At 41.5% G+C, this 24,574-nt stretch overlaps 2 protein-coding genes across 5 annotated transcripts in view; one reads left to right on the top strand and one right to left on the bottom strand.

Annotated features, from left to right (window-relative positions):
* The window catches only part of LOC122943759 (centromere protein P), a 400,675-nt gene that overhangs the window by 160,043 nt on the left and 216,058 nt on the right, over positions 1 to 24,574 (top strand). The gene's annotated exons all lie outside the window — the stretch shown is intronic.
* ASPN (asporin) lies at positions 1,333 to 22,739 on the bottom strand. Its single transcript, XM_044301754.1, has 7 exons — positions 22,422 to 22,739; positions 15,271 to 15,383; positions 12,672 to 12,885; positions 9,189 to 9,299; positions 8,529 to 8,622; positions 4,703 to 4,841; positions 1,333 to 1,709 (listed from the first exon to the last, which is right to left on the bottom strand). Exons 1-7 carry the CDS (start codon positions 22,690 to 22,692, stop codon positions 1,512 to 1,514), a joined length of 1,140 nt encoding a protein of 379 aa, XP_044157689.1. The 5' UTR covers positions 22,693 to 22,739; the 3' UTR covers positions 1,333 to 1,511.

The raw sequence follows: 24,574 nt of genomic DNA, 5'->3' as shown, positions 1-24,574 counted from the left end.
AAAAATGCTATAGAAATCAATAAAAACTGGTACAAATGTGTAGCATTACCATCGATTTCATACAACTGCATTTGACTGCAGGCTGGTTATTACGCGGCTGCTGCCATGTGTAGCCGAGGTTCCGGTTGCAGTATTTTACAATTTAACCTGATGAACAATGTCCAAACTCTGCGTAGTGCAAGGCCTTCTAGCAAGATCATGTGGATGGTCTAAATTTCTCTTTGCCTTGTGTATATAGGGTAGACGGAGAGTAGAGCTGTAGTATCAAAGCTACATTAGTATAGAGGAGTAATAAAATCAAATGCAAAAGAACTGCTTAGACTAGTGAATACTACAGAGGAGTCTACTGACTACGAGCACTGAGTTCTATGAAATGCTTGACGGTATTGATAGAATATTGTTGGTACTGGTGATACCATGTACACAGCGCCTTCCATGGGCAGTGATATCTGTTCTCACAGGAGCGTTTGACTGGCCACCTCTCGCAGACTGCATATACCTTGACAGAGTTGGGGGACCCCCGTTCTAGCCAAAGGTTGCAGGTGGGTCTGGCATTTATCAGACATTTATGGCCTATCCTGTAAATATATGCTAAATGCTGAGATGAGAATACCCCTTTAACACCAGTATATTTACAGCCTGTGAGGGAATGGTGATCAGCCAATGTAAATGACATATAATATGGTCTGATCTTTCCATCTGGAATCTCTTTATCTCCCAGTACTGCCTTCCAATAAATCTGACACACCCATATTGGAACAGGGCTATGTCCCTTTTTCCAGAGGTCTGCCTTTTATGTATTTTATAGGGCCTGCAGAACATGGGGATATTGGGAGGAATGTATGAACATTAGCATATTCCAACGTTCAACCACATAATGGTGTCATCAAAATCCAACTATTTGCAAGCAAGAGTGATTCTGCCAAGAAGCCTGGAGGGCTGTGGTAAAATATAGTCCCCGGACCCTGCCCCCCAGATGAAGTCAGCAGAATCTAGGCGCTGCGTGGGATCTGCTGACAGTGGCCTTTGTCATATCCTGATGGAAACAACCATGGCTAAACTTCTGATATTCCTGAAAAGTGTTATATATATAAAACATTTTTTCAATATTTTCATTTAATACAGTATTCTATGTAATTGACATACAGTATTCTAACACTGAAGGGAGCTACTGAATTATGCAAAAAGGGAAAAAAGCAGCAGCAGAGTTTAGATTAGCACCAATCGTAAATGTACACGCTTTACTACTGTGATATCACGTGTCAAATGATTTAATCTGCCTGGAAAGGACGGACTAAATTAGAGCTATAACTTGTCAATTCTCTTCTTAGCCAAGTTTCAAGTATTTATTACTAAAATAGATAGATTTCATGCAATTAGTCTGTAAACATAGTTAGCCCGTTAAGATTTCTGTTCGTCAGACATAATAACTGAAAATATAAAACTACGGCACAGTCCTTTTCCATTGATCGCTTGTTCCTTAAGCTCGGAGCAGCCCAGCGTGCTTGATTTTACTTTCGGAAGTTCCCCATTTGCACACTGTTCCTGCCCAGGATGCAGCGAAAGGTTGCTGGTTGAACTTCCCAATATTTTACAGGGTTCCCAAAAAGGCTTATTCCACTATAGAGTGACTTCTTCATCTTGGGTGGTACGGGGCAGAGGTCATTCACATCCACTTTTGCAATATTATTAGAGTGAAGGAACAAGACCTAGATGTGTAGATTGAGAATATGTTACATAGGAAAATGCATACGAGTAGAATGTCATATTGGGTTTTAGTTTACATTTACGTATAATCTGTTTTTTAAAGGGGTATTCTGATTAGAGCATGTTAGCCCTTATCATCTGTTAGATTAGTGGGGGTCTAACCGCTAGAACCCCCAGATATCAAAAGAAAGGGGGTCCCTTGCCCCGCACTTGAGTGGTCAAGAATGCACATTAACTCCCCATTCAAAGTCTATGAGAGCACTGTACTTTGCTTTTTCCAGCAGTCCCATAGAGATTAATGGAGCGGCAGTACTAGTGTCCAACCAGTTGCTTCATTCGTACAGGGGATCAGGCCCCTTGTTCTTGTGATCAGTGGGGGTTCCAACAGTCAGACCCTTATCATTCTAACAGTTATCCCCTATCTAGTGGATAGCTTGTTCTAACTAGAATACCCCTTTAAGTTCAGAAGCCTTACAGATACTTTTCTTTACTTTACTTATTTTCAACCTTGAGCTCTTGTCTAAAAACAAACATAAGTGTAAAGTTTTACCAGTAAGCAGACAAATTATACAGCACTCTTCAAACATTGAATATATAGGTTATACATTTCACTAATACAATATTTACTAGATAAATATAATGTAATAAGCAAGTTTATTCATCACAATCATTTGAGCCCATCCACCACAGCAAGGTGACCTCTTTTAGATGTGGCCCTTCTCTATAGGATACTCCTTGTTGTAGCAGGCTCCAGCTACATACAGTACTGATTAAAAACAGCCTGTTGGAAAGATGGTTGGTAAAAGTGCATGACCAAGATGGAGGCAACCACACCTCCGGCTGCATACTGCAAAAGCTAAACACAGTTAGCACATCCTATAAATGAAGTAAATGTGCAGGCTTGTGTCACTGAGGCTCAAAATACAAAAATAAAACCAAACAATGCAACAGTGTTCTGTTGCTATATTCACTAAATAAACTTGGCAAATACAGTTGCAAGAAAAATTATGTGAACCCTTTGGAATTACATGGATTTCTTCACAAATTGGTCATAAAATGTGATCTGATCTTCATCTAAGTCACAACAATAGACAATCACAGTCTGCTTAAACTAATAATACACAAAGAATTAAATGTTAGCATGTTTTTATTGAACACACCATGTAAACATTCACAGTGAAGGTGGAAAAAGTATGTGAACCCCTAGACTAATGACCTCTCCAAGAGCTAATTGGAGTGAGGTGTCAGCCAACTGGAGTCCAATCAATGAGACGAGATTGGAGGTGTTGGTTACAGCTGTCCTGCCCTATAAAAAACACACACCAGTTCTGGGTTTGCTTTTCACAAGAAGCATTGCCTGATGTGAATGATGCCTCACACAAAAGAGCTCTCAGAAGACCTACGAATAAGAATTGTTGACTTGCATAAAGCTGGAAAGGGTTTTAAAAGTATCTCCAAAAGCCTTGCTGTTCATCAGTCCATGGTAAGACAAATTGTCTATAAATGGAGAAAGTTCAGCACTGCTGCTACTCTCCCTAGGAGTGGCCGTCCTGTAAAGATGACTGCGAGAAAACAACGCAGACTGCTCAATGAGGTGAAGAAGAATCCTAGAGTGTCAGCTAAAGACTTACAAAAGTCTCTGGCATATGCTAACATCCCTGTTAGCAAATCTACGATACGTAAAACACTAAACAAGAATGGATTTCATGGGAGGATACCACAGAGGAAGCCACTGCTGTCCAAAAAATACATTGCTGCACGTTTACAGTTTGCACAAGAGCACCTGGATGTTCCACATCAGTACTGGCAAAATATTCTGTGGACAGATGAAACCAAAGTTGAGTTGTTTGGAAGAAACACACAACAGTATGTGTGGAGAAAAAGAGGCACAGCACACCAACATCAAAAACTCATCCCAACTGTGAAGTATGGTGGTGGGGGCATCATGGTTTGGGGCTGCTTTGCTGCGTCAGGGCCTAGACGGATTGCTATCATTGAAGGAAAAATGAATTCCCAAGTTTATCAAGACATTTTGCAGGAGAACTTAAGGCCATATGTCCACCAGCTGAAGCTCAACAGAAGATGGGTGTTGCAACAGGACAATGACCCAAAGCATAGAAGTACATCAACAACAGAATGTCTTAAACAGAAGAAAATACGCCTTCTGGAGTGGCCCAGTCAGAGTCCTGACCTCAACCCGATTGAGATACTGTGGCATGACCTCAAGAAAGCGATTCACACCAGACATCCAAAGAATATTGCTGAACTGAAACAGTTCTGTAAAGAGGAATGGTCAAGAATTACTCCTGACCGTTGTGCACGTCTGATCTGCAACTACAGGAAACGTTTGGTTGAAGTTATTGCTGCCAAAGGAGGTTCAACCAGTTATTAAATCCAAGGGTTCACATACTTTTTCCACCTGCACTGTGAATGTTTACATGGTGTGTTCAATAAAAACATGGTAACATTTAATTCTTTGTGTGTTATTAGTTTAAGCAGACTGTGATTGTCTATTGTTGTGACTTAGATGAAGATCAGATCACATTTTATGACCAATTTGTGCAGAAATCCATATCATTCCAAAGGGTTCACATACTTTTTCTTGCAACTGTATATATTGATCAAATTCTTTTGTTCCCATTTGTAGGATGTGCTGACTCATACTTTGCAGTATGCTTTTGGAGTTGTGGCTGCCTCCATTTGAGTCATGCACTCCTAACCACCCATGTTTCTGACAGGCTGTTTTTAATCAGGGCAGTGTATAGCTAGAGCCTACGTTCCCTGAATTCATTTGAGACCTGTTGGCACATGGAGAGTCATTATAGACAAAGGTACCATCTAAAAAGGACACCTTGCTAAGTACCTTTAAATAGTGACTATAGGATTATTACAATTTATAATCCACGTATGCAGTGTATGCAGTGTTTGCCGAGTGCTGTTGTATTGTGTTTGGTTTTACTTTTCAGCCTTGTAGAAAACATAGCAAATTACTCACCTGCAAGTACTTCAGGTCAGAAATTCCAGGTGGAACCTTTTTCAGCTTGTTATTTTCTAAGTGAATTTCTCTTATTTTCGGTATATTGGCAAGACTTCCGTTTTCTACGTCTTTAATTTTGTTATGACCTAAACCAAGCCTAAAAATTGAAAAATCATTTATACCGTTAGTCAATATTGAAAGACCATTTCACTCGAAAATAAAAATCTGTAATTACAATGTAACTCGTAACTATGTAGTCGTGCAGTAATACTGTATAGTCCCCATCACCTCTCAGATGCAGATCAAACCATCATGCATTTTAACAGTCACTAGCATAGTATTTTGTAGAAGACATTCACCTAAACTAAAAATAAGTTCAGATTTGTATGCTGATTGGAGAGTTACTAAGAAAAATGACCCCACAATTTAAGGCTGATACCAGATTGATGTGTTTTAGGCCTCATGCGCACGACCGTGCCATTTTTTGCGGTCCGCAAAAAAACGGAAGCCGCCCGTGTGCCTACCGCAATTTGCAGAACGGGCGGCTCAATGTAGAAATGCCTATTCTTGTCCACAAAACGGACAAGAATAGGACATGTTTTATTTTTTTTTGCGGGGCCACAGAACGGTGCAACGGATGCGGACAGCACACGGAGTGCTGTCCGCATCTTTTGCGGCCCCAATGAAGTGAATGGGTCCGCATCCAATCTGCAAAAAATGCGGCTCGGATGTGGACCACAACAGCGGTCGTGTTCAAGAGGCCTTATGGATTACGGATGATTTTCCACACAGATTTGTAAGCAACAAATCTGCATCATAATACGATACCAGCTAGGTGGATGAGATTTTCAAAATCTCATTTAGGGCTGATTCAGACGAACGTATGAATGGGTCCGCATCTAATCTGCAATTTTGTGGAACGGGTGCAGACCCATTTATTTCAATGGGACCGCAAAAGATGCGGACAGCACACCATGGGTTGTGCGCATCCATAGTTCCGTTCCGTGGCCCCGCAAAAAAGATAGAGCATGTCATATCCTTGTCTGCAATTGCGGACAAGAATAGGCATTTTCTATCATAGTGCCAGCCATGTGTGGTCCGCAAAATGCGGAACGCACACGGGCCGGTATCCGTGTTTTGCGAATCCGCAATTTGCGGTCCGCAAAGCACTACGGCCGTGTGAATGAGCCCTTACCTGGGGCAAAAATTGATCTGTGGTGTGGATTTTGAATCCCTCAGCATGTCAGTTCTTTGTGGGACAAATCGGCAACTAAGTCTGCATGTTACATGGATTCATCCACGGCTACATTACAGAAATGCAATGAAATCTGCACTGAATATCCACATCAAATACATTCATGTGTGCATGTAGCTTTGGGCCCCATTCGCATGATCATATTTTTGCTCCCCATCTGATCCTCATTTTTTGCCGATCGAATGCGGACCCATTTATTTCAATGGGGCCACAAAAAAGGCAGCCTTATTCTTGTCCGTTTTGCAGACAAGGATAGGCATTGTTACAATTAAAAACGATGCCCCACAGATGTCATCCATATTTTTTCCAGAAACATGTTTTGCGGACCGCAAAATACATACGATTGTGTGAATGCACCCTTAAAGGGAATCTTTTTTTTTTTTTTTTTTTTTAAAGACATGCACTCTTTTGGACACAAATTTTGGTGCATATGTATTTCATCCATTAGGTGATGTAAGAGAGAGAAAAGTGTCTAGCGAGTTGCAGCAGATGTATTCTGCAATGTGTGGCATTTTGATAAACCTGTATAATTTTGCAGACTTTTAAATTCAGAAAGGCTATGACACTAAAGATGACTTCTCCTTTTCTGTAATCTCTCCTCAATTTGACCTCATAGAGGTTTTTAAATGATTACTGCACTTATTAATACCTTGAAGAAATCCATGGTGCCATTTGCCATGGTGGAAGGAGGCTTAGTGAAGGCCCCCAGGCTTACCATCTTATTACTCGTATTACAAGGTGCACCAATATTGAACAGAAACAGTTTTTTGGTCATCTTGCCGCCCAGACATAAAAGTATAAAAACTAATGAAATGTTCCCCAACATAAAAAACTACTGCTCACTTCACAAAAAAAACAATCCCTCACACGGCTCTGTCGACAGAAAATTAAAATCAAAATGTTGGGTGTCTGAATATGGCTAGTAAAACCCACTATATAAAACAAGCGCTCATATGCTGTCAGCAGAAAAAGAAAAAAGTTATGACCGTTGGAAGAAAAAAAAAAAATGAAAAAATGAAATTTGGCTGTGTTCTTAAAGTGATTAAAGAATTTCCAGGAGATATGATGGAAAACGGTTTTGAAATATCACAATCTGAAAAGTGTTACAAGATAATTTTAAGACTCTTGGACTAAACCACAGTTATGTTATTATCTCCAAATGGAGAACATTTGGAACAGTGATGATTTTTCCTAGGAGTGGCTAGCTTGCTAAAATGACCCTGAGGATGCATTCACACGACCGTAAGTGTTTTGCTGTCTGCAAATTGTGGATCCGCAAAACACGGATACCGGCCGTGTGCGTTCCGCATTTTGTGGACTGCACATGGCCAGCGCTATATGGAGAATGCCGATTCTTGTCAACAAGAATAGGACATGCTCCATATTTTTTGGGGGGGCAATGGAGCAACGGATGCGGACAGCACACGGTGTGCCATCTTTTGTGGCCCCATTGAAATGATGCAGATTCATTTATACCGTCGTGTGAATGCACACTAAGGCCTCATGCACACAAACGTATTTTCATTCTGTGTCCGTTCTTTTTTTATTTTCTTGCGGACCATATACGGAACCATTCATTTCAATGGGTCCACAAAAAAAATTCAAGGTACTCCGTGTGCATTCTGTTTCCGTATTTCCATTCCGCAATTTTTTTTAACATATCCTATTATTGTCCACATTACGGACAAGGATAGTACTGTTCTATTAGGGGCCAACTGTTCCGTTCCACAAAATACGGAATTCACACGGATGTCATCCGTATTTTTTGCGTATCTGTTTTTTGCAGGACGCAAAATACATAGTCATGTGCATGAGGCCTAAGGGTGCAGCAAGTGGTGAAAGCATCATCAAAAGAGCACAGGCTTCAGCAAAGGTCAGTGCACAGGCTTCAGCAAAGGGGAGAATAGCCAGACAGGAACTGGCGTTGTCCAAGAGTAAAATTACTTGCGCCCAAACAAAGCTGTTTGGGATATTAATCTATGGAGAGGATTAGAAGTGGTATGGGGTTGCTGCCTCAGCCTGGGCAACATGTTAGTATTAAGTAAATCACAACTTGTGAACTGTATCTGGAAACTGTGGCCGGAATCTGCAAACGGATAAGCCGTTTTGAATGGGGGCTAAAGCCATTGGCAGATCTGCGTCTTGCCAAAGCAAGACCTCCAGCAGAAACCCATGGTCAGCCTCGATTTTCTGTCATCGTTTCTGGTGGAAAACTCCACCATATGAACATGCCTTAACTGGCAAAACAGACCACCACAAAGATTTACAAACCTTAATAGCTAAATATCATAGGAAGCGGAAAAATGTAATTTATAACCCATAATTCAATGTTATTCCTGGTGTTGTTACTCTATAACCAAGCCCTGTGACCCTTTCATTCTCAGAATCAGTAGGAGGAGGGGAGTATCAGGGGTCCGACCCCTTACAGGTCATGAACTAATGGTATATCCTTGTGATTTGCCATCACTTAATAAGGGTACGTTCGCTTCTGGAGCATGCCTAATCCAGTACACATTTTGGCAGTCAGCCAGACAAAATCCATTTCATGCAACGTATTAAAAGGTTTAGCTCTTAAGAAACATGAGTTACCTCTGCAGTTCTTTGTAGCGTATAAAGTCTTCAAGCTCTATAGATGAAATTTTGTTGTGGTCAAGATGAAGCTCGTAGATTGATGGTGGTAGACCTATGTAGAAATCAGCAACATTATTACTGTTAGACCTCATGCACTCGGCCCTGTCCGGATTTCGGTCAGTAAACAATGGATCCACAAACACAGACACCTTTGGTGTGCACTCCACTTTTTCTCACTCCCATCGATAGAAAGGCCTATTCTTGTCCATAATAAGAATAGGACATGCTCTATAATTTTCAGAACAGCCACCGGGATCCACAAACAAAAAAAATGGATGTGTGCACGGCTGCCATAGAAATAAATATCTGAGAAAAATGTGGCTAGCACATGGACGAAAAAATAGGGCCAGCAATAGATCCCTGCACCATCCCGACTTATGGCTTTCTGCCACACACATTACACACAAGCGCTGTGTCCCATAGATGGGAGATAGCCCCCGAACTTCTTCCTAAACAGTTGTCTCATGAGGACTGTCCCTTCTTAAATAGAAATGAGCATGGTGACCTGCAGGAGAACTGTACCATCACATGGCGGACGTTTGAAAGATTGGCTGTCATGTAATATATTAATTATCTCTGTTCTGCTCATAGAGGGGGATCAAGCAAAATCTTACCAACCTTTAGGGATGGATGTCAGCTTGGCTTCTGCCATCCTAACGTGGAAGACTGTCAGTCCTTCAAATGCTCCTGGTTCTATCCCTTCATTTTCAAGTGGATTTGCACTCATTTCTGTCAAACAAAGATAGTTAGTGGTGGTGTCAGGACATATGCAGAGTGGTGCATGGAATGCATTTTTTTTTTTGAGATATCGATGTCTAATTTGATGGCTCAGGCAGAAGGTTACGAGTAGTGTAGAGCGAACTTGTGTTTAAAGTTCTGCGTCCAAAGTTCGGGTTCGGGTTATCGAAGAATCCTGTTATGGATTCCACTGCCACGGACCATAACAGAATTTAGAATCCATAACTGGATTCTTCGATAACCCGAACCCGGACTTTGGACGCAGAACTTAAAACACAAGTTCGCTCAACACTAGTTACGAGCAGCAATGCTACTGCTATTAGTATTATACTTAAAAGGGTTGTCCCATAATTCAATATTTTTCTGATAGATCATGTAAAACATAACAGTTGCTTGATTGAAATGGCGCCCCCTGATGTTCTCTCTATTCTTGATCAGCTCATCTGTCTTATTTTCTTCCCGTGTAGTCGGTCACACATTGTGTCCCAACACCAGCATTCTGTACAGGGCAGCGGAGTGAATTCTGCTATCGAGCAGGCCAGCCAACGGGAACGGAAGCACTTGCAGCTTCTCACCAGCAATGGACAGTCATTTAGGCAGATGTTCTGTGTTTGAATTTAAAAGAACAGCATTGGGTCATGCTGGGAACATCTGACCACAATATAAGGAAAGGACCAGATGTGCTTACAGAGCAATCAGTAGAGTAACAACTGCAGCTGTCCCCATTTACTTGGCACCAAGGCATTAGCAGCACATTCATTAAAGGGGTATTCTGGTAGGTACAAGTTATCCCATATCCACAAGTTATTCCTCTATCTCCTGAACTCCTGCGCATATATGTGTGACCGGCCGTTCCAGTTATTTTAGGGGAGCAGCAAGGGGCCTGCAAAGGGTACGTTCTCGTGATCGGTGGGGTTCCCAGCCTTAGGAGCCTCACCAATCTGATATTTACTCTTTGTCATGTTCCTTAACCTATTCCTAAGCAATTTTTGAGGTGTGTCAGGATTCATTATCCTACTGAAAGAGGCCACTGCCGGCACTTCCCCAGGTAAGCAATGCACACTAACCCGGCCATCCACATGATGTAAAAGAATACATGCTACAACAAACCAGGGGGCGAATTTGCAGGATTATGTCTGTATCTGCGGTGCTTCAGTATTTATGTGCTTTACCTCTATTTGGCTAATATAGAGCTAAATGCGGAGATTTGGGCGGAGCGCTTGTATACTGGAGAAGTTATTGACTACTCCAGAAGAAAAATCTTGGAGATTTTTGATTCTGTTGAGACTTGCTCAGAATTATCACGAGCAGGGCGGTTTTTCTATTTTGAATATTATGCAATTTTGGTTTACATTTTATTTGTCAGATGCTGACATACCCATTGTAGATGCTTTTAGTGATGCACAGGGGCCAGTATGGCCCTCTGATCAGACTGCAGTTATGCAGCCCCATGTGTAGGAAGCTTTGATGCGCTGTATGTTTTGATATGTTTCTATCATAGCCAGCATTTACTTTTCCAGGCAGGCTAACTTTCGCTCCCCATGTACACCAATAACCCTTGGGCGTCCATGACTCATTCGCTTGTTCATCAGTTGTCTTTTGCTTGACCACTTTTGTCAAATATAGATCAATGCATCTACAGAAGAATACCGATTTTGGAGATACTCTGAACTAATCATCTACCCATCACAATTTGACCCTTGTCTTAAGGGCCCTTTACATGAACCGAGAATTGAAAACGCTAACAGGCTTTCATAGTAACGCTCGTTAGCAATGATCTGGCGGTGTAAATGTACTGCCGATTACCCAATGAACGAGTGAAACCCTCGTTCATCGGGTAAACATTACTGCAACACAAAAATCTGCATTTCCCAGTGACAGATCGTGCTGTGTAAATACGATCTGCTCTTGGGAAACAACGAGTCTGTCTGGGGAAGAGCGATGGGATTAGCGACTACTCCTCCCTATACTCTGGAGGAGATTGGTGCATGTAAATGCTCCGATTTCCTCTACCAGTGAGCAGCAGATCGGCAGTAAGGAAAGCTTCCATCCCAACAATCTGCTGTAATATCGTCCCGTGTAAAGGGACCTTGCACACGACCGAATTTTTGTCCACATCCAATCCACTTTTTTTGTAGATTGCACGTGGACTCATTCATTTCTATGCAGATGCAAATAATGCAAACAGCACACAGATGTCATCCGTGTGCTGTCCGCATCCTTGCGGCTGTACCGCAGATTAAAGAACATGTCCTATTAATGTCCGTTTTGCGGACAAGAATAGCCATTTCTACAACGTGGGCCAAGAAATATGCAGGATGCACGTGGTCATTATTTGTATTTTGCAGATCCTCTGTTTGCAGACCACTAAAAAGGATATGTTCGTGTACAGGAGGCCTTACCCCATTTTTCCTACAGTTCTTCTAACACATTAGCTTCAAAAACTGTTATTTCTGCTGAATATATCCCATTCCTTGATAGGTGTTATTTTTGACAAGATATTATTCACTTCACCTGGTGTTATTGTTATGGCTGATCTGAGTATTTGGGGATTTAGAGGGAATCTGGCACCATGATCTTGGAATATTTTACAGTAATACAAGTACTAGTACTACAGATAAGGAGTCCAGATCGCTATCTTTTATTTTCCTACTGCCCGCTGCTTCCTCCTGTCAGTGTACAAAGCTGCTCTGAAATACATTGTTGGGACTGCCGTGCTTGCGCACAGGGGCTTTAGTCCGTCCGATTCTCAGCATATTTGCTGGGTTGTGATCATTATAGTTATGGGAACAGTGTGCCTACAGGCAGCTTCTGCAATGTCGGGTTCAAAGAGGTCCCACAGGCTGCTCCATGTTGGGACAGCCTGTTGATGCTCTTAAACGATAGTGTAAAACTAGCCTTAGGAGGTAGTCCGGGCTTTGTATTTCAGTGCAGCTTTGAGCACTGACGACAGGGGAACAGGGGGCAGTAGGAAAATAAGGAATAGCAATCTGGACTCTTTATCTGCAGTACACCTCATGAAGAACTGCAGAAAATAGTCCAAGGTCATGGTGACCGATTTCCTTTAATACGAGTCATGGCTGGTGTGTTACCCTGAAAAATCCATTTTAGGCATCTCTCTAATGTTGGAGCTGTCCAATCTTGATTCCTTGTCCCAGGGTTTATACATGTCTGTAATTGTTCTGAGTAATACAGAATGTTTTACATTGTTTCTGCAAATTACTCAAGAATGATGCCTCTGACAAATAGCTGCAGGAACATTGGCTTTTAAAAGCTTGGCATAAAATGTGAGAGATTCCTGCAAGGTCTTGAAATTCCATGACCTGCTTTCTATCTTATAACATCCCCCGGAGACACACCTACCTAAAACGTGTAAGGCCCCCATGCCTTTGAAGGAGTCCTTTTGTACTTTTTTAACTTTGTTGTCGTGAATTCTCAGCTCTGCCAATGATTTTGGAAGGTTAGATGGAATTTCTGTGAGCTGATTGTGGGACAGGTAGAGTCTTCGTAACTTGTTTGTTGACTGGAAGGCTTTTGGGTGAACTTTGTATAGCTTATTGTTGTTGAGAAACAAAGCCTAGATAGATAACAAGAGCATGTTATAGTATTTTTAATCCCAGGATTGCCACAGATTTTAGGCAAAAGATAAAGGAGTTATCCCGGAATTTTATATTGATGGCCTACCCTCAGGATGGGCTATCAGTATCAAATCAGGGGAGTCTGACAAACTGCCCCCTTCTAATTAGCGCTTTTCTTGCACCCTGGAACTACACAGCTCCATCCATTGTGTTGTGGACAGAGCTATGTAGTTTCGGCACAGACTTCCGGGGCTGTGGCTACAAGGAAACAACTGATCATGGGGGTGCGGGGTGTCGGACCCCGGTGATCTGATCTGTCAAAACCCTGGGCAACCCTGTTAAAGCTTTATATAATAGTAAATATGTCTGTTACATATCACCATTTTCAGTAGGTAAACTGGATTAAAATATCATTTTAGTATGTAATAGAGATGTGTACAAATGTAGTTATTAATGATCCTGGAACTCCCGCTCCACTTCAGTAAAGGGGTGCATATAAATTACACTGCCATTAGAATCAATGAGCTCCCCATCCCCCATTGCTCATTGATACTTCTGAAATGCTTCAGTCTCAAAGCTGATAGAGTTACCCAATAGTCAGGTTCTGATTTGTCCCAGAGCGTTTCAGTTACATAAATTACAGGTCATTAAGGCTCTGTTAACACTTGAATTGGTTATTATCCATCGGGTTTCCATTACAGCCAAAACAGTGTAGCTTTCTATTCAGTAACAAAAAAACAAACAAAAAACTGACAGACTAATTTTAAATTAAAATACATAAAAAAATAAAAATTATATATATATATATATATATATATATATATATATATATGTATATAAAGCAAAGTTTTCCCTTAATCTCATCCTTTTCTTTCATACAATTTTATCTTATATTACAATTAAAGGGGCTATCCTATGAAAAGTATTTACTCACCACATTCCCTGACTGCTAGGACCCTCAGTGATCCTGAGAACGGACGGTCCCAGAGTCCTATCTCTGAATGCAGCAGTTCCATTCACTTCTACGGGACTGACTTTGCTCCATCAGTCACATATTATGCACATTCAGACAGGAGACCCTCTGTTCTCAGGATAGGTGTGGACTCCAGCAGTCTGATCTTAACAATCTGATATTTATCAACTATATCAATACATTTTCTCTGTGTGTCACAGGAGCTCTGACATGTCCTTCCTCCTCCTTCTCACTGTCCTGTGTCTGGCTGTAAGACAACTGGCTAGAGAAGAAGCCTCTGCCGTCTGATTAAACCCCCAGCTCATGGTAATGCTATTCCCGCTCTTTCAATCACCAGACAGAAAAGGAATAGGTCAGCAGGAGATTGACCTCTGTGTTCTTTGTGAGTTTCTACGATTTCTCTTTTAGGAACATGCAGAACATCCTTCAGATTAAGTCGGGGCAACATTATCTCCTATATAACAATTACCGTTCATTCAGTCATAATGTAGTGTCCATTTAAGAAAGTAGGATTTGTAAAGGGCCCTATACACTGGCCGACAATTGAACAGATTATCGCTAACGAGCGTTACTATTAATTACTAGTAACTAGTGATAATCTTTAGGTGTAAATGTTTTGCTTGTTTATTGGGTAATTGTATCTTTTGTGCAGCATACAAGATCATTGTTTCCCAGTGGCTGATTATGCTGTGTAAACACTATCTGCTCCTAGGAAACAGCCAGACATTATAGGGAAGAGTGATGGCATTAGCGATCGCTCCTCCCCATACTCTGGAGGAGCTGGAGGAGGTCACGTCATGTAAATGCGTTGATATCCTCCGCTAGCAATCAGTAGATTGTTGGGAAGGAATGCTTCCTTCCCGACAATCTGCTAGATCGTCTTCCTGTGTAAAGGGACCTTAAGGATCAATTATAAAATGGACGAGCTATGTTAGTCATGGCGATCAGAAGTGTGAAGGAAGCCTTATTTTACTCCATTAAACTGGTTGTCCAAAGATTTAAACATACCTTCTATCCACAGAGTAGGATATAAGGGTCTGAATAGTGGGGGTCAAATGAGCAGTCCCATAGAGATTAATGGAGCAATAGTGTGCATGCTTGACCATGCTCCATTCACGTGGTGGAACATAGAACCCCTTGTTCTCATAATCAGTATGGGTCTCAGAGGTAGGACCCTCACCGATCAAACTCTTGGTAAGAGGAGCGATCCTATGGATGGGGATGAGTTTAAAATCTTGGGATAACCCATTCCTTTTTTTTTTTTTTCAAAACAAAATTGTGTCCCAGCAGAGTGAAGAAGAAGAAGAATGTTTCCAAAAAGTTTGCTAAATGCCACATTATAAATGTTTTACAGTGAAAATGAAATGAAGAATACAAACAGAAATTCAGTTCCAATGAAAGCATTTCTTACCGAAAGGGCTGTGAGACCTTGTAGATCCTTTTCCTTAATCTCTTTTATTTTGTTGTTCTGAAGATCTAATAATCTTGTGTCATAAGGAATTTTGGCAGGTATGGATGCCAAACCTATTCAATGTACAGAACAAATGTTGTCACTATATGAAGTCAAATTATATGTCAAACTGTGTAAATGTATACATACTGGACTAAAAAAATAATGAATGAGAAACTATTAACAGACTTACCAGTATATTTGGTGTAATTTTGACATTTTATATGAGAAATTAACATACGTTATACATACATATATATATATATATATATATATATATATATATATATTATATATATATATATATATATATATATATATATATATATATATTTCAGAAAAGACCTACCAAAAGCTTTAAAGGGTATTTTCACACAAGACAGATTAGAGGGGAACATGCTACTGTGTATTTATCCTATGGGATGTTTTACATAATTTCCTGCATAAAAACATGAAGCATGCAAACACGACATTTAAAAAAAGTCATAAAAAATGCTACAAGCAAGGCTTTTTTTGGATGTGTTTTGTGGGCCAAAAAGTATACCAGGACAAAAATATTCTCTTTATGGTGCCTATTGCTCAAAATGTCTGATGGAGATATTGATCAAACACATGAAATATTGGTTGGGGAATATGGAGTCTAAGGAGAGGTATGAAAGAGAGAGAGAAAAAAATAACCACCCCCAATTTTGTTGTCAACAACCGTTTAATTCCTGAGAGCTTTGAAATGTGATCCAGTGTCACCATGTTTTATAGAATTTAGTATCAGTATCTCTCAAAGATGCTGTCAGGTCCTCCATTCTCATGACCTCCTGTATTTAGTTAATCCACATTGTTATCGTGGGAGCAGATGTTTGCCTCCACATGCAAGAGACACATGCTCTTGCGGTATTGACTATATGTCGTATCATTGACCTCCTATATGTAGATACGGGAATCTCACTATGATGGAGCAGGAAGAATGCAGGTGTCTTAGGAAGAGCATAGGAGGTAAATTTAGACATGTTGCGCCATACCTCACTCCAAAAGCCGGCTAGCACGGGACACTCCTAAAAAGCATGTAACATCGACCCTCTAGTTCTCCCGCGGGGAAACTGTAGGGAAAAGGGAATGCAGCTTGGAAGGTACCCTGTACCATCTGAAGAGTACCTTAAACCCTGTTTCCTGGATATTGCTGGCTATGGAGGTCTTACGTGTAAATGTGTATATACATTATTTCTGTTCCGGTGAAAAGGTAAGACCCAGGTTTCCCAATGAGTAGGTATGTAGGAGAAGGTTGGTTAGATGAATAGGTCATCTAGTCGAGACAGCGCATGTCTAATTATCCCCCTCGCCTCACAGATTTGTTCAAAATCAGTTCTGTCTCTTTTGTACGTAGCGGCTGGAGGTAGCGATGCGATAAAGTTAGGATTGCCAATTCAGCAGATCTAATGGGTCTGAGGTGTCAGTGAGTGACTGATAGGAGTTGGACGTAATAAAGTGATGTGCTCCAAACCTATTGGCCTTCATCAGTCTCCAGAACGAACCTTGCTCTAATCCTGGAGGGAACATGGGTCACCCAAAATCAGGAATATCGGTGAGGGAGATGGAGAAATGTCCGGTAGTTCAAGGATAGATGAAACTGACCGAAGTGTCGGTCCTATGGTGGGGTGAGTGTGTGCCGCCAATGGTATTTGGGATCCCAAACAGGGTTTTGTGGCCAGCGGATTAGGTAAAAAGGATTGCACTATTGATATCCATTGTTTATTTGACTGATGACACCAGTCTACCACTTTAAGTAGGTGTGTGGCTCGGTAATAGGAAATGAAATCCTGCAAACCTAGACCTCCACAAAGTTTGGGTCGGAATAGAACTGAACGGGCTATTCGTGGGGTTTTCCCTGCCCATATAAAACGTGTAAGGATGGATAATAAAGTATAAAAAAAAAATCTGGGAATACAGGTGAAACTCGTAAAATTTTAATATCGTGCAAAAGTTCATTTATTTCAGTAATGCAACTTAAAAGGAATTGCATTAATGCAACTTAAAATTAGAATATTGTGAAAAGGTTCAATATTCTAGACTCAAAGTGTCACATTTTAGTCCGCTAATTAATCCATACCCCTTGAGCAAAGTGTACCCGAGATTGAGACTTTGGGGTTTCATAAGCTGTAAGCCATAATCATCCAAATTATAACAAATAAAGGCTTGGAATATCTCGCTTTGTATGTAATGAGTCTCTCTCATATATTAGTTTCACCTTTTAAGTTGCATTACTGAAATAAATGAACTTTGCACAATATTCTAATTTTTCAAGTTTCACTTGTATGTATGGGCATAGCTTGTAAGAAATATTGTAAGGATATTAATTTTAAAAATGGGCGATCCATCCGAACCAGGTGAAGATACCTTTGTTCCAGCTGTCTAAGTCCGTTTTTATTGCCTGTGTAAGGGGGGGGGGGGGGGGGGGTAGTTTGCTGAGTATAGGTCGGATAGTTTTGGGGTTAATTGTATAATTGTATACCTAAGTATTTAAGTGAGGATCTGGTCCATTTAAATGGGAAGTTATCCGCCATCTCCGTGGATAGTCTCGGTGGGAGCGTAATGTTTAGTGCTTCCGATTTTTGGAAGTTTATCTTAAAATTAGATACATTTGAATAGTGTTTAAGTTCTTTCAAAAGATTTGGTAGTGATATCCAGGGGATAGTAAGATAGAAAAGGAAGTCATCCGCGTATGCGGCTACTTTATGCGAGATTCCCTGAATCTGTATCCTAGTTATGTCGTGATTCGCTTTTATGTGACCTAGTAGGGGTTCTAGGCAAAGAATAAATATGAAGGGGGATAGGGGGCACCCTTGTCTCTTACCATTTCTTATCGAGAAAGGCGCTAAAAACCATTCACCTTGACTAATTCTGTGGGGTTGAGTATAAGTTGTGAATGTGGGCCATCATCGCCTTCCCCAACTCTATATTCCCCAGTGTTTCAAACATTAAGGCCCAGTCAACCCTGTCAAACGCTTTGTTGGCAAAGGTAGAAAGAAGAAACGTGGGAATTTTAGATGTACATAGTCGCATGGTATATCATATTTATAGCCCTAGTAGTGTTGTCTCGGGCTTCCCTGAATGGCATGAAGCCAGTCTGATCTAAGTGTATGAGTTGTTGCATGTGTGGAATAAGGATGGTAGCTAGAATCTTGGAGAATAGTTTTAAATCCACATTTATGAGGGAGATGGATCCTTTCCTTCCTTGGGAATTACTGTGATGTGGGCCCGGAGTGTATCGGGAGGTGAGGTGCGAGTTGAGGAGAAAGAGTTGAATGCAGACAGAAACTGTGAAGACAGAATGTTGATGAAGGTTTTATAATATGTTAAGGGCCGGCTTTCCGGGCCAGAGGCTTTGCCTGTTTGGGAATCCTTGATGGCTAAGTTTAATTCAGTAGCAGATAGAGATTCTAGAGCAGCGATTGCTTCCGCAATCTTAAGGCTTTGGCTATCTTTTGGGGCAAGGTTACTCGTTGACGAGAGCTATCTGCAAGAAATGGTACATAGGAGTGTATCCTAGTTTTACGCAACACCCTCACTAGGGTTCTTCCGGGTTTGTTTTCACCTTAGACATACATAAAGATCGGACCTGCTCCCTCAATTTTGTTAATTCAGCTCCCAGGTGTTTGTCCAGTGTTGATTTGTGAAGTTGTTCTAGATTGTGTATTCTGGATATGAGGCCGTCCGTTCTTTTTGGGAGGACAGAGAGGAGAAGGAGTCGTCAAATGAGACTAAGATCACAAATTATAACTCCATCGACAATTGCATTTTAAATAATCATTAATTTTATTGGTACTCACAGAGTTACGACCATTTCTGGCCTCACAGAAATTAACTTAATTTCTGTGAGGCCAGAAATGGTTGTAACTCTGTGAGTACCAATAAAATTGATGATTATTTCAAATGCAATTGTCGATGGAGTTATAATTTGTGATTTGAATTGATCTATGTATCTAAATATTGGTTTCGCTAATGGTGATACTGCATTGCTTACGTAGCAAAAAGAGGGAAACAAGTGTTGGTTGTCAGAGACTAAGTCTCTACAGTAAACTTAAAAGTTAGATGTAACTATTTAACTGTGAATCGCCCAACCTGGCTGTAACAGCTGCCAAAGGGGCGAAGAGCACAGTACCCTAGTGCCGGAAAGTGGAACGGCTGGCTAATCAAAGAGGAGCCTTAGAGGAATATCCATGGACCAACCTAAAAACTAGAGCTATCTACTTGGGGAAAACCTGGTCTATTGGGTGAATGGATAGATGAAGAGGGGAGACACAGCAGGAATACGGTAAACAAGAATCCACTGTCTTAGTTGTTACTACAAATCCCTTAATCCCTTTCCCGCCTTCTCAGATGTGGGGAGGCTGCGAGCTCAGAGAGGGTCCTCAGTTGGATAGGGTATACTGCAAGATAGTCTTGTTCCAAACGAGAAGTCTCCTATTAACCAACTCTATGTCTTGGCTTCGGGGGGGGGGGGGGGGTGTCCAATTGTTTCCAAGGCGACCATTTGATACACGTTGGGGTAGAGGTGGACGGTTCCTCCAGGTCTGTTCACCTCTCGGATTTTGGGCCTGAAGTATCGGTGGTAGTGACCAGTCTGGTATTGGAATCGGTGGGATGTTCAAGAAATGGAAAGCTTCAGGAAGGTCCTCCGGGGTTGTGAATAGTCATGGAAAGTCTTCCTTGCTTGCGTAGAATAATGTGGAAGGGAAGGCCCCAGCGGTAGGAGGTCCCTGCTTCTTTTATGGCTTCCGGCAATGGGCGAACTAATGGGACGGGAGACATCCGTAGAATGGTGATTGGTGTGTCCCCATAAAGAATCTCTCTTTTATCCCAGGCCCTATGGAGTATATCCTCTTTTACCTTGTAGAAGTGTACTCAGCAGATTACATCACAAGGTTTTTCTAAATCATGGTTCCTCGTGGCCACCATTCTGTGTACTCTGTCTAATTCGATCTCCGTTCCCGACGGTCTGTCCAGTACCTTTTTGAAGATAGTTGCATAACAATACGCCTTAGACTTTTCCCTGCTTTTCATCAGCGAAGGATGCGCAGTAAACGGCACAGGCAGTGCAGCGATGCTGCCTGTGCCTGCAGTAACCAATAGCAAAGCTCCGGACAGCAAGGAGATTTGCTATTGGTTAGTTTGGGCGGGCGCAGGAGCGATACAGGTCCTGCATCAGGGGAAGCCGTCGGGCGCTGGAAGGAGGAGGGGCCGGCTCCCGGGGGATGTTTGAATATGGAGTGCCGGGTGCGCTGCACAAGGACCCTGGCGGCGCTGGAGCTAAAGACTGGGCCCAGACATGAAGATGGACGCAGAACAAGGTGACAGCATCGTGTAACGTAGCAAAGTGTATGATGTATGTTGTGCAGTGTGTGATCATCACACACTGCACTATATACATAACACATGTATACATCACACGCTGCACTACATACATCATGCACATGTATACATCACACACATGTATACATCACGCTGCACTACATACATCACACACATGTATACATCACACGCTGCACTACATACATCACGCACATGTATACATCACACGCTGCACTACATACATCACGCACATGTATACATCGCACGCTGCACTACATACATCATGCACATGTATACATCACACGCTGCACTACATACATCACGCACATGTATACATCACGCTGCACTACATACATCACGCACATGTATACATCACACGCTGCACTACATACATCACACGCATGTATACATCACACGCTGCACTACATACATCACGCACATGTATACATCACATGCTTCACTACATACATCACGCACATGTATACATCACACGCTGCACTACATACATCACGCACATGTATACATCACACGCTACACTACATACATCACGCACATGTATACATCACACGCTGCACTACATACATCACGCACATGTATACATCACACGCTGCACTACATACATCACACGCATGTATGTGGTGCAGTATGTAGTGAATGAAGACAGGCTATTATAGCCAAGTGGTAAAGTACAGGGAAGATCCGCCATATCGGACTGGACTTTATCACTTCGCTATAATAGCTTGATGTTATTTAGACCAGTAATGTTCCCTGCATAAATCCCCACCTCTTAGGCCCCGTTCACATCACCACTATTTATTTCTGTTGTTCTGTTCATCTAATGGAGCAGAACAATGAAAATAACGGAAGTGCTGCATCGGGCACGTAAGGCTGGGTTTTTGTCATACAGTCAACATACACAACACATGCCATCCATCACCATGGAGTTCCATAGCAAAAAAAAAAAAAGTACTTGGCAGGATGGGAAAGTGTAGTGTAGTAGTGTACCACGTTTTTTCATCCTGCAAAGTCCACAAAAAAAACATGTAGGCTAACGTGTGTTTTTTTTTAACAATGTAGTCTATCTGAGGCGTCTGTTACTGTATATACGTTTTTTGTGTGTACATTAAATATATGGCAAAAATGTAATGTGAACCCGGCCTAACTGACAGGGAAGAAGCTGAACAGACCCCGCTTACTATGATGGAGTCCGTTCAGTTTCCATTCACGAGCCTGTCTTTTTACCCAAAAAGTGCTGCATACAAGGCTTTTTTGTCTGGTCTTCAGACAAAATCCGCACCAGAGGCTCCAAACGCAGCCTCCAAAGCAGATGTGAGCAAGTGTAGGCCTATATATTGTGTATTTGAATTACTGCAAATTTCGTACTCCTCCTCGGGTAAAAATACTCCTCAAAAATGGTCGGAGGAGTATTTTTACTCTTCTGAAAAAATGTAGTGCGACCTCTGGTTGCTACTGTATCACCCAATAAGTCATTAGTGACTGATTCTAGTGATTTTCTTTTCTACAGCTGTGAGATCAGTTTCTGCAAAAGCAGGATGATCACCACTATGGCTGCCATGACAGCTCACATAAGGTTTGTAAGTGAGCCTTCTCAGACTATGTAATGTCTTATGGAATTATATGGCAGTGGGGTAAATAACAGAGAATATAAAGACTTAAGTGGGCAACTCTATTTATTGGTGATTCTCGGGTTGTATGGTAAAATCCTATTTCTACAATGATTTGATGATGAAAAGTTTTTGGGGTCTCACCAAGGTCAGAGCACTGCACCACTTTTAGGTAACACTGGCATCCAAAGGGACATATTGGGTGCATGTCAAACGGAGGTGGGGTGGGCCGGAAAGGTATGTTCCTTTTAAATGGAAATAGTGAGTTTTTGTCGTCGTCATCTCCATCATCATCATCGTCGTCATCATCCATGTCATTCAGCATGAGGTCAGTTAGTGCCATGTACTTTGGAGGTAATATAAATGGCTTGGCGGAGCACAGAGCCAGGAAGTAGAAAAGCACACATTCCTTCATCTTGTAGCCTTAGAATCCAAATCCTGTAATAGAAATCACAAGCCTGTTACATGAGGTAGTGGTTTTCATCTCTACATGACATAACATGATCTAACACATGCTTTATGTCTGTGGACTGAATTTAAATAATATAGAAACTACTATATCATGTGTAAAGCAGGTCCTCCACTGTTTTGAAGAGCTCCTTTCTGCATGATCCACCCTATTAAACCAAGCATACTGCCTAGCAGGGTTGCTCATTCTGACTTGGATGATCCCTCTATATTTGAAATTGGTGCCCCTGTTGTAGAGAGATCTGCACTTTATTTCATTTGGTAATGGACTGTTTGGAGCACCAAGGGGCAGGCCTAAGTCCTCAGAGCACCACATTTTCCCATTAGCCACTCTCGCTCCCCTTGATTGGCAGGGCTGGGCATCCTCACCATCTACTTGGCCCTATAATCCCACGGATGCAGTGGTGAATTTTGAATCGGCGCATGTGCAGTTCAGATCTCAGCAGGTTCCTCAGTGCCAAATGGGATTATAGGACAAGGCAGGAACACGGTAAGGATAACTAGCCCTGTCACTCGAGGGGAGGGAGCACTGGCAAAGGAGGAAAGGTGGTGGTGAGCAGTGCTCTTAGGGTCTAGGCCTGCCCCTCGGAGCTTTGAACATCTCATAAGCAATAAGGTAAAGATTTCTATAAAACAGGGCCGACAATTTCAAATACAGACAAATCATTTAATTCACCATCATCAACTCTGACAGGCAGTATGCATATAATGTAGAACAGTTCAGCCCACTGTATAATATATATCTTCTGCCAGTGTCATAGACTCCACAGGGCAGGGCAAAGCGTCATCTCGGCTATGGGAAATTCTGTAGATAAAAGAAAATCCCAGCACACAAGTAATGCAATATTTCGATAAAAATGACCATGTTATTTGAAGTCCTTTAAAAACATGAAACAGTCCTGTAATAAAAAAAGAAAAACAAACCATAGTGCACTGGTCCCTACTCATATCATCTTTGGTACTATGGAAATTCCAGTTTTAAACCATTATAGTGTCTAGAAGCACAGGTGACCATGATATAAGAATTAATGCCACCTACTTAACCTCTCTCTCTCTCTCCAGCCCTGCAAGTTTCCGGCTTTTAATGGCAACAGAAACATACAGGTCTAGATCAGGCCGTCACCTGTGTTTCTAGAGGCTATGGTTGTATAAAACAAGGACTTCTGTAGTAAAAACATGCTATGAGTAAGAACCAGTGCATTCTGGTTTAAAACCTGTGCATCATGTTTTTAATGGACTTCAAATGAATTGGTGATTTTTATTGAAATATTTTCCTTGCATATGTGCTGGAAATTTCCTTTATCTACGTGACAGACCATGTACCTGGTTTAATAGGGTTGATGATGCTGACAAATGCTCTTTAAGGGCGATCATCCACTTTTGAAACATTTTTTATTGTTGTGAAGCATCTCAGTCAAAGCAGTTTTTTAATGATCAAAAATTAGCAAATAGTTTTGATTTCAATAAAACTCTTGGTTTGTGTTCATGGCTCCTATGCAGGCTTTATTGTTCCAGAAAACGAACCCTGCATAGTGTGATCTTGCAGTCATGTGTACTCCAGTCCCTCTGCTTTCTCTGTTACTGTCTGTAGGGAACCAAGAAGAGGTCATTGAAGAAGCAGCATAAGGGCTCATGCACACGACCGTAGCCTGTTTTATGCTCCGCAAATTGTGCATCCACATAACATGGATACCGGCCGTGTGCGTTCCGCATTTTGCGAAAGAGAACATCCTGCCCTCTATAAAACTGTCTTATCATTGCCTGTAAAACGGACAAGAATAAGACATATATCTGTAAAGAATAATTCAAGGCAACTGGACGTACTGTAG

The sequence above is a fragment of the Bufo gargarizans genome, chromosome 7 (genome assembly GCF_014858855.1).
Source record: "Bufo gargarizans isolate SCDJY-AF-19 chromosome 7, ASM1485885v1, whole genome shotgun sequence".
Taxonomy (NCBI): Eukaryota; Metazoa; Chordata; class Amphibia; order Anura; family Bufonidae; genus Bufo; species Bufo gargarizans.
Note: the sequence above shows the minus strand (reverse complement) of the source record. Positions and strands in the feature narration are given on the sequence as shown.

Bases quoted from the DNA above. Each gene is read 5' to 3' on its own strand.
- ASPN (XM_044301754.1), bottom strand. From the start codon at position 22,692: ATGAAGGAATGTGTGCTTTTCTACTTCCTGGCTCTGTGCTCCGCCAAG. The intron at 9,300-12,671 runs GTAGGTGTGTCT...TTTGTTTGACAG, and splicing joins GGGGGCCTTACACGTTTTAG to AAATGAGTGCAAATCCACTT. The intron at 8,623-9,188 runs GTTGGTAAGATT...ATTTCTACATAG, and splicing joins GCTGACATCCATCCCTAAAG to GTCTACCACCATCAATCTAC.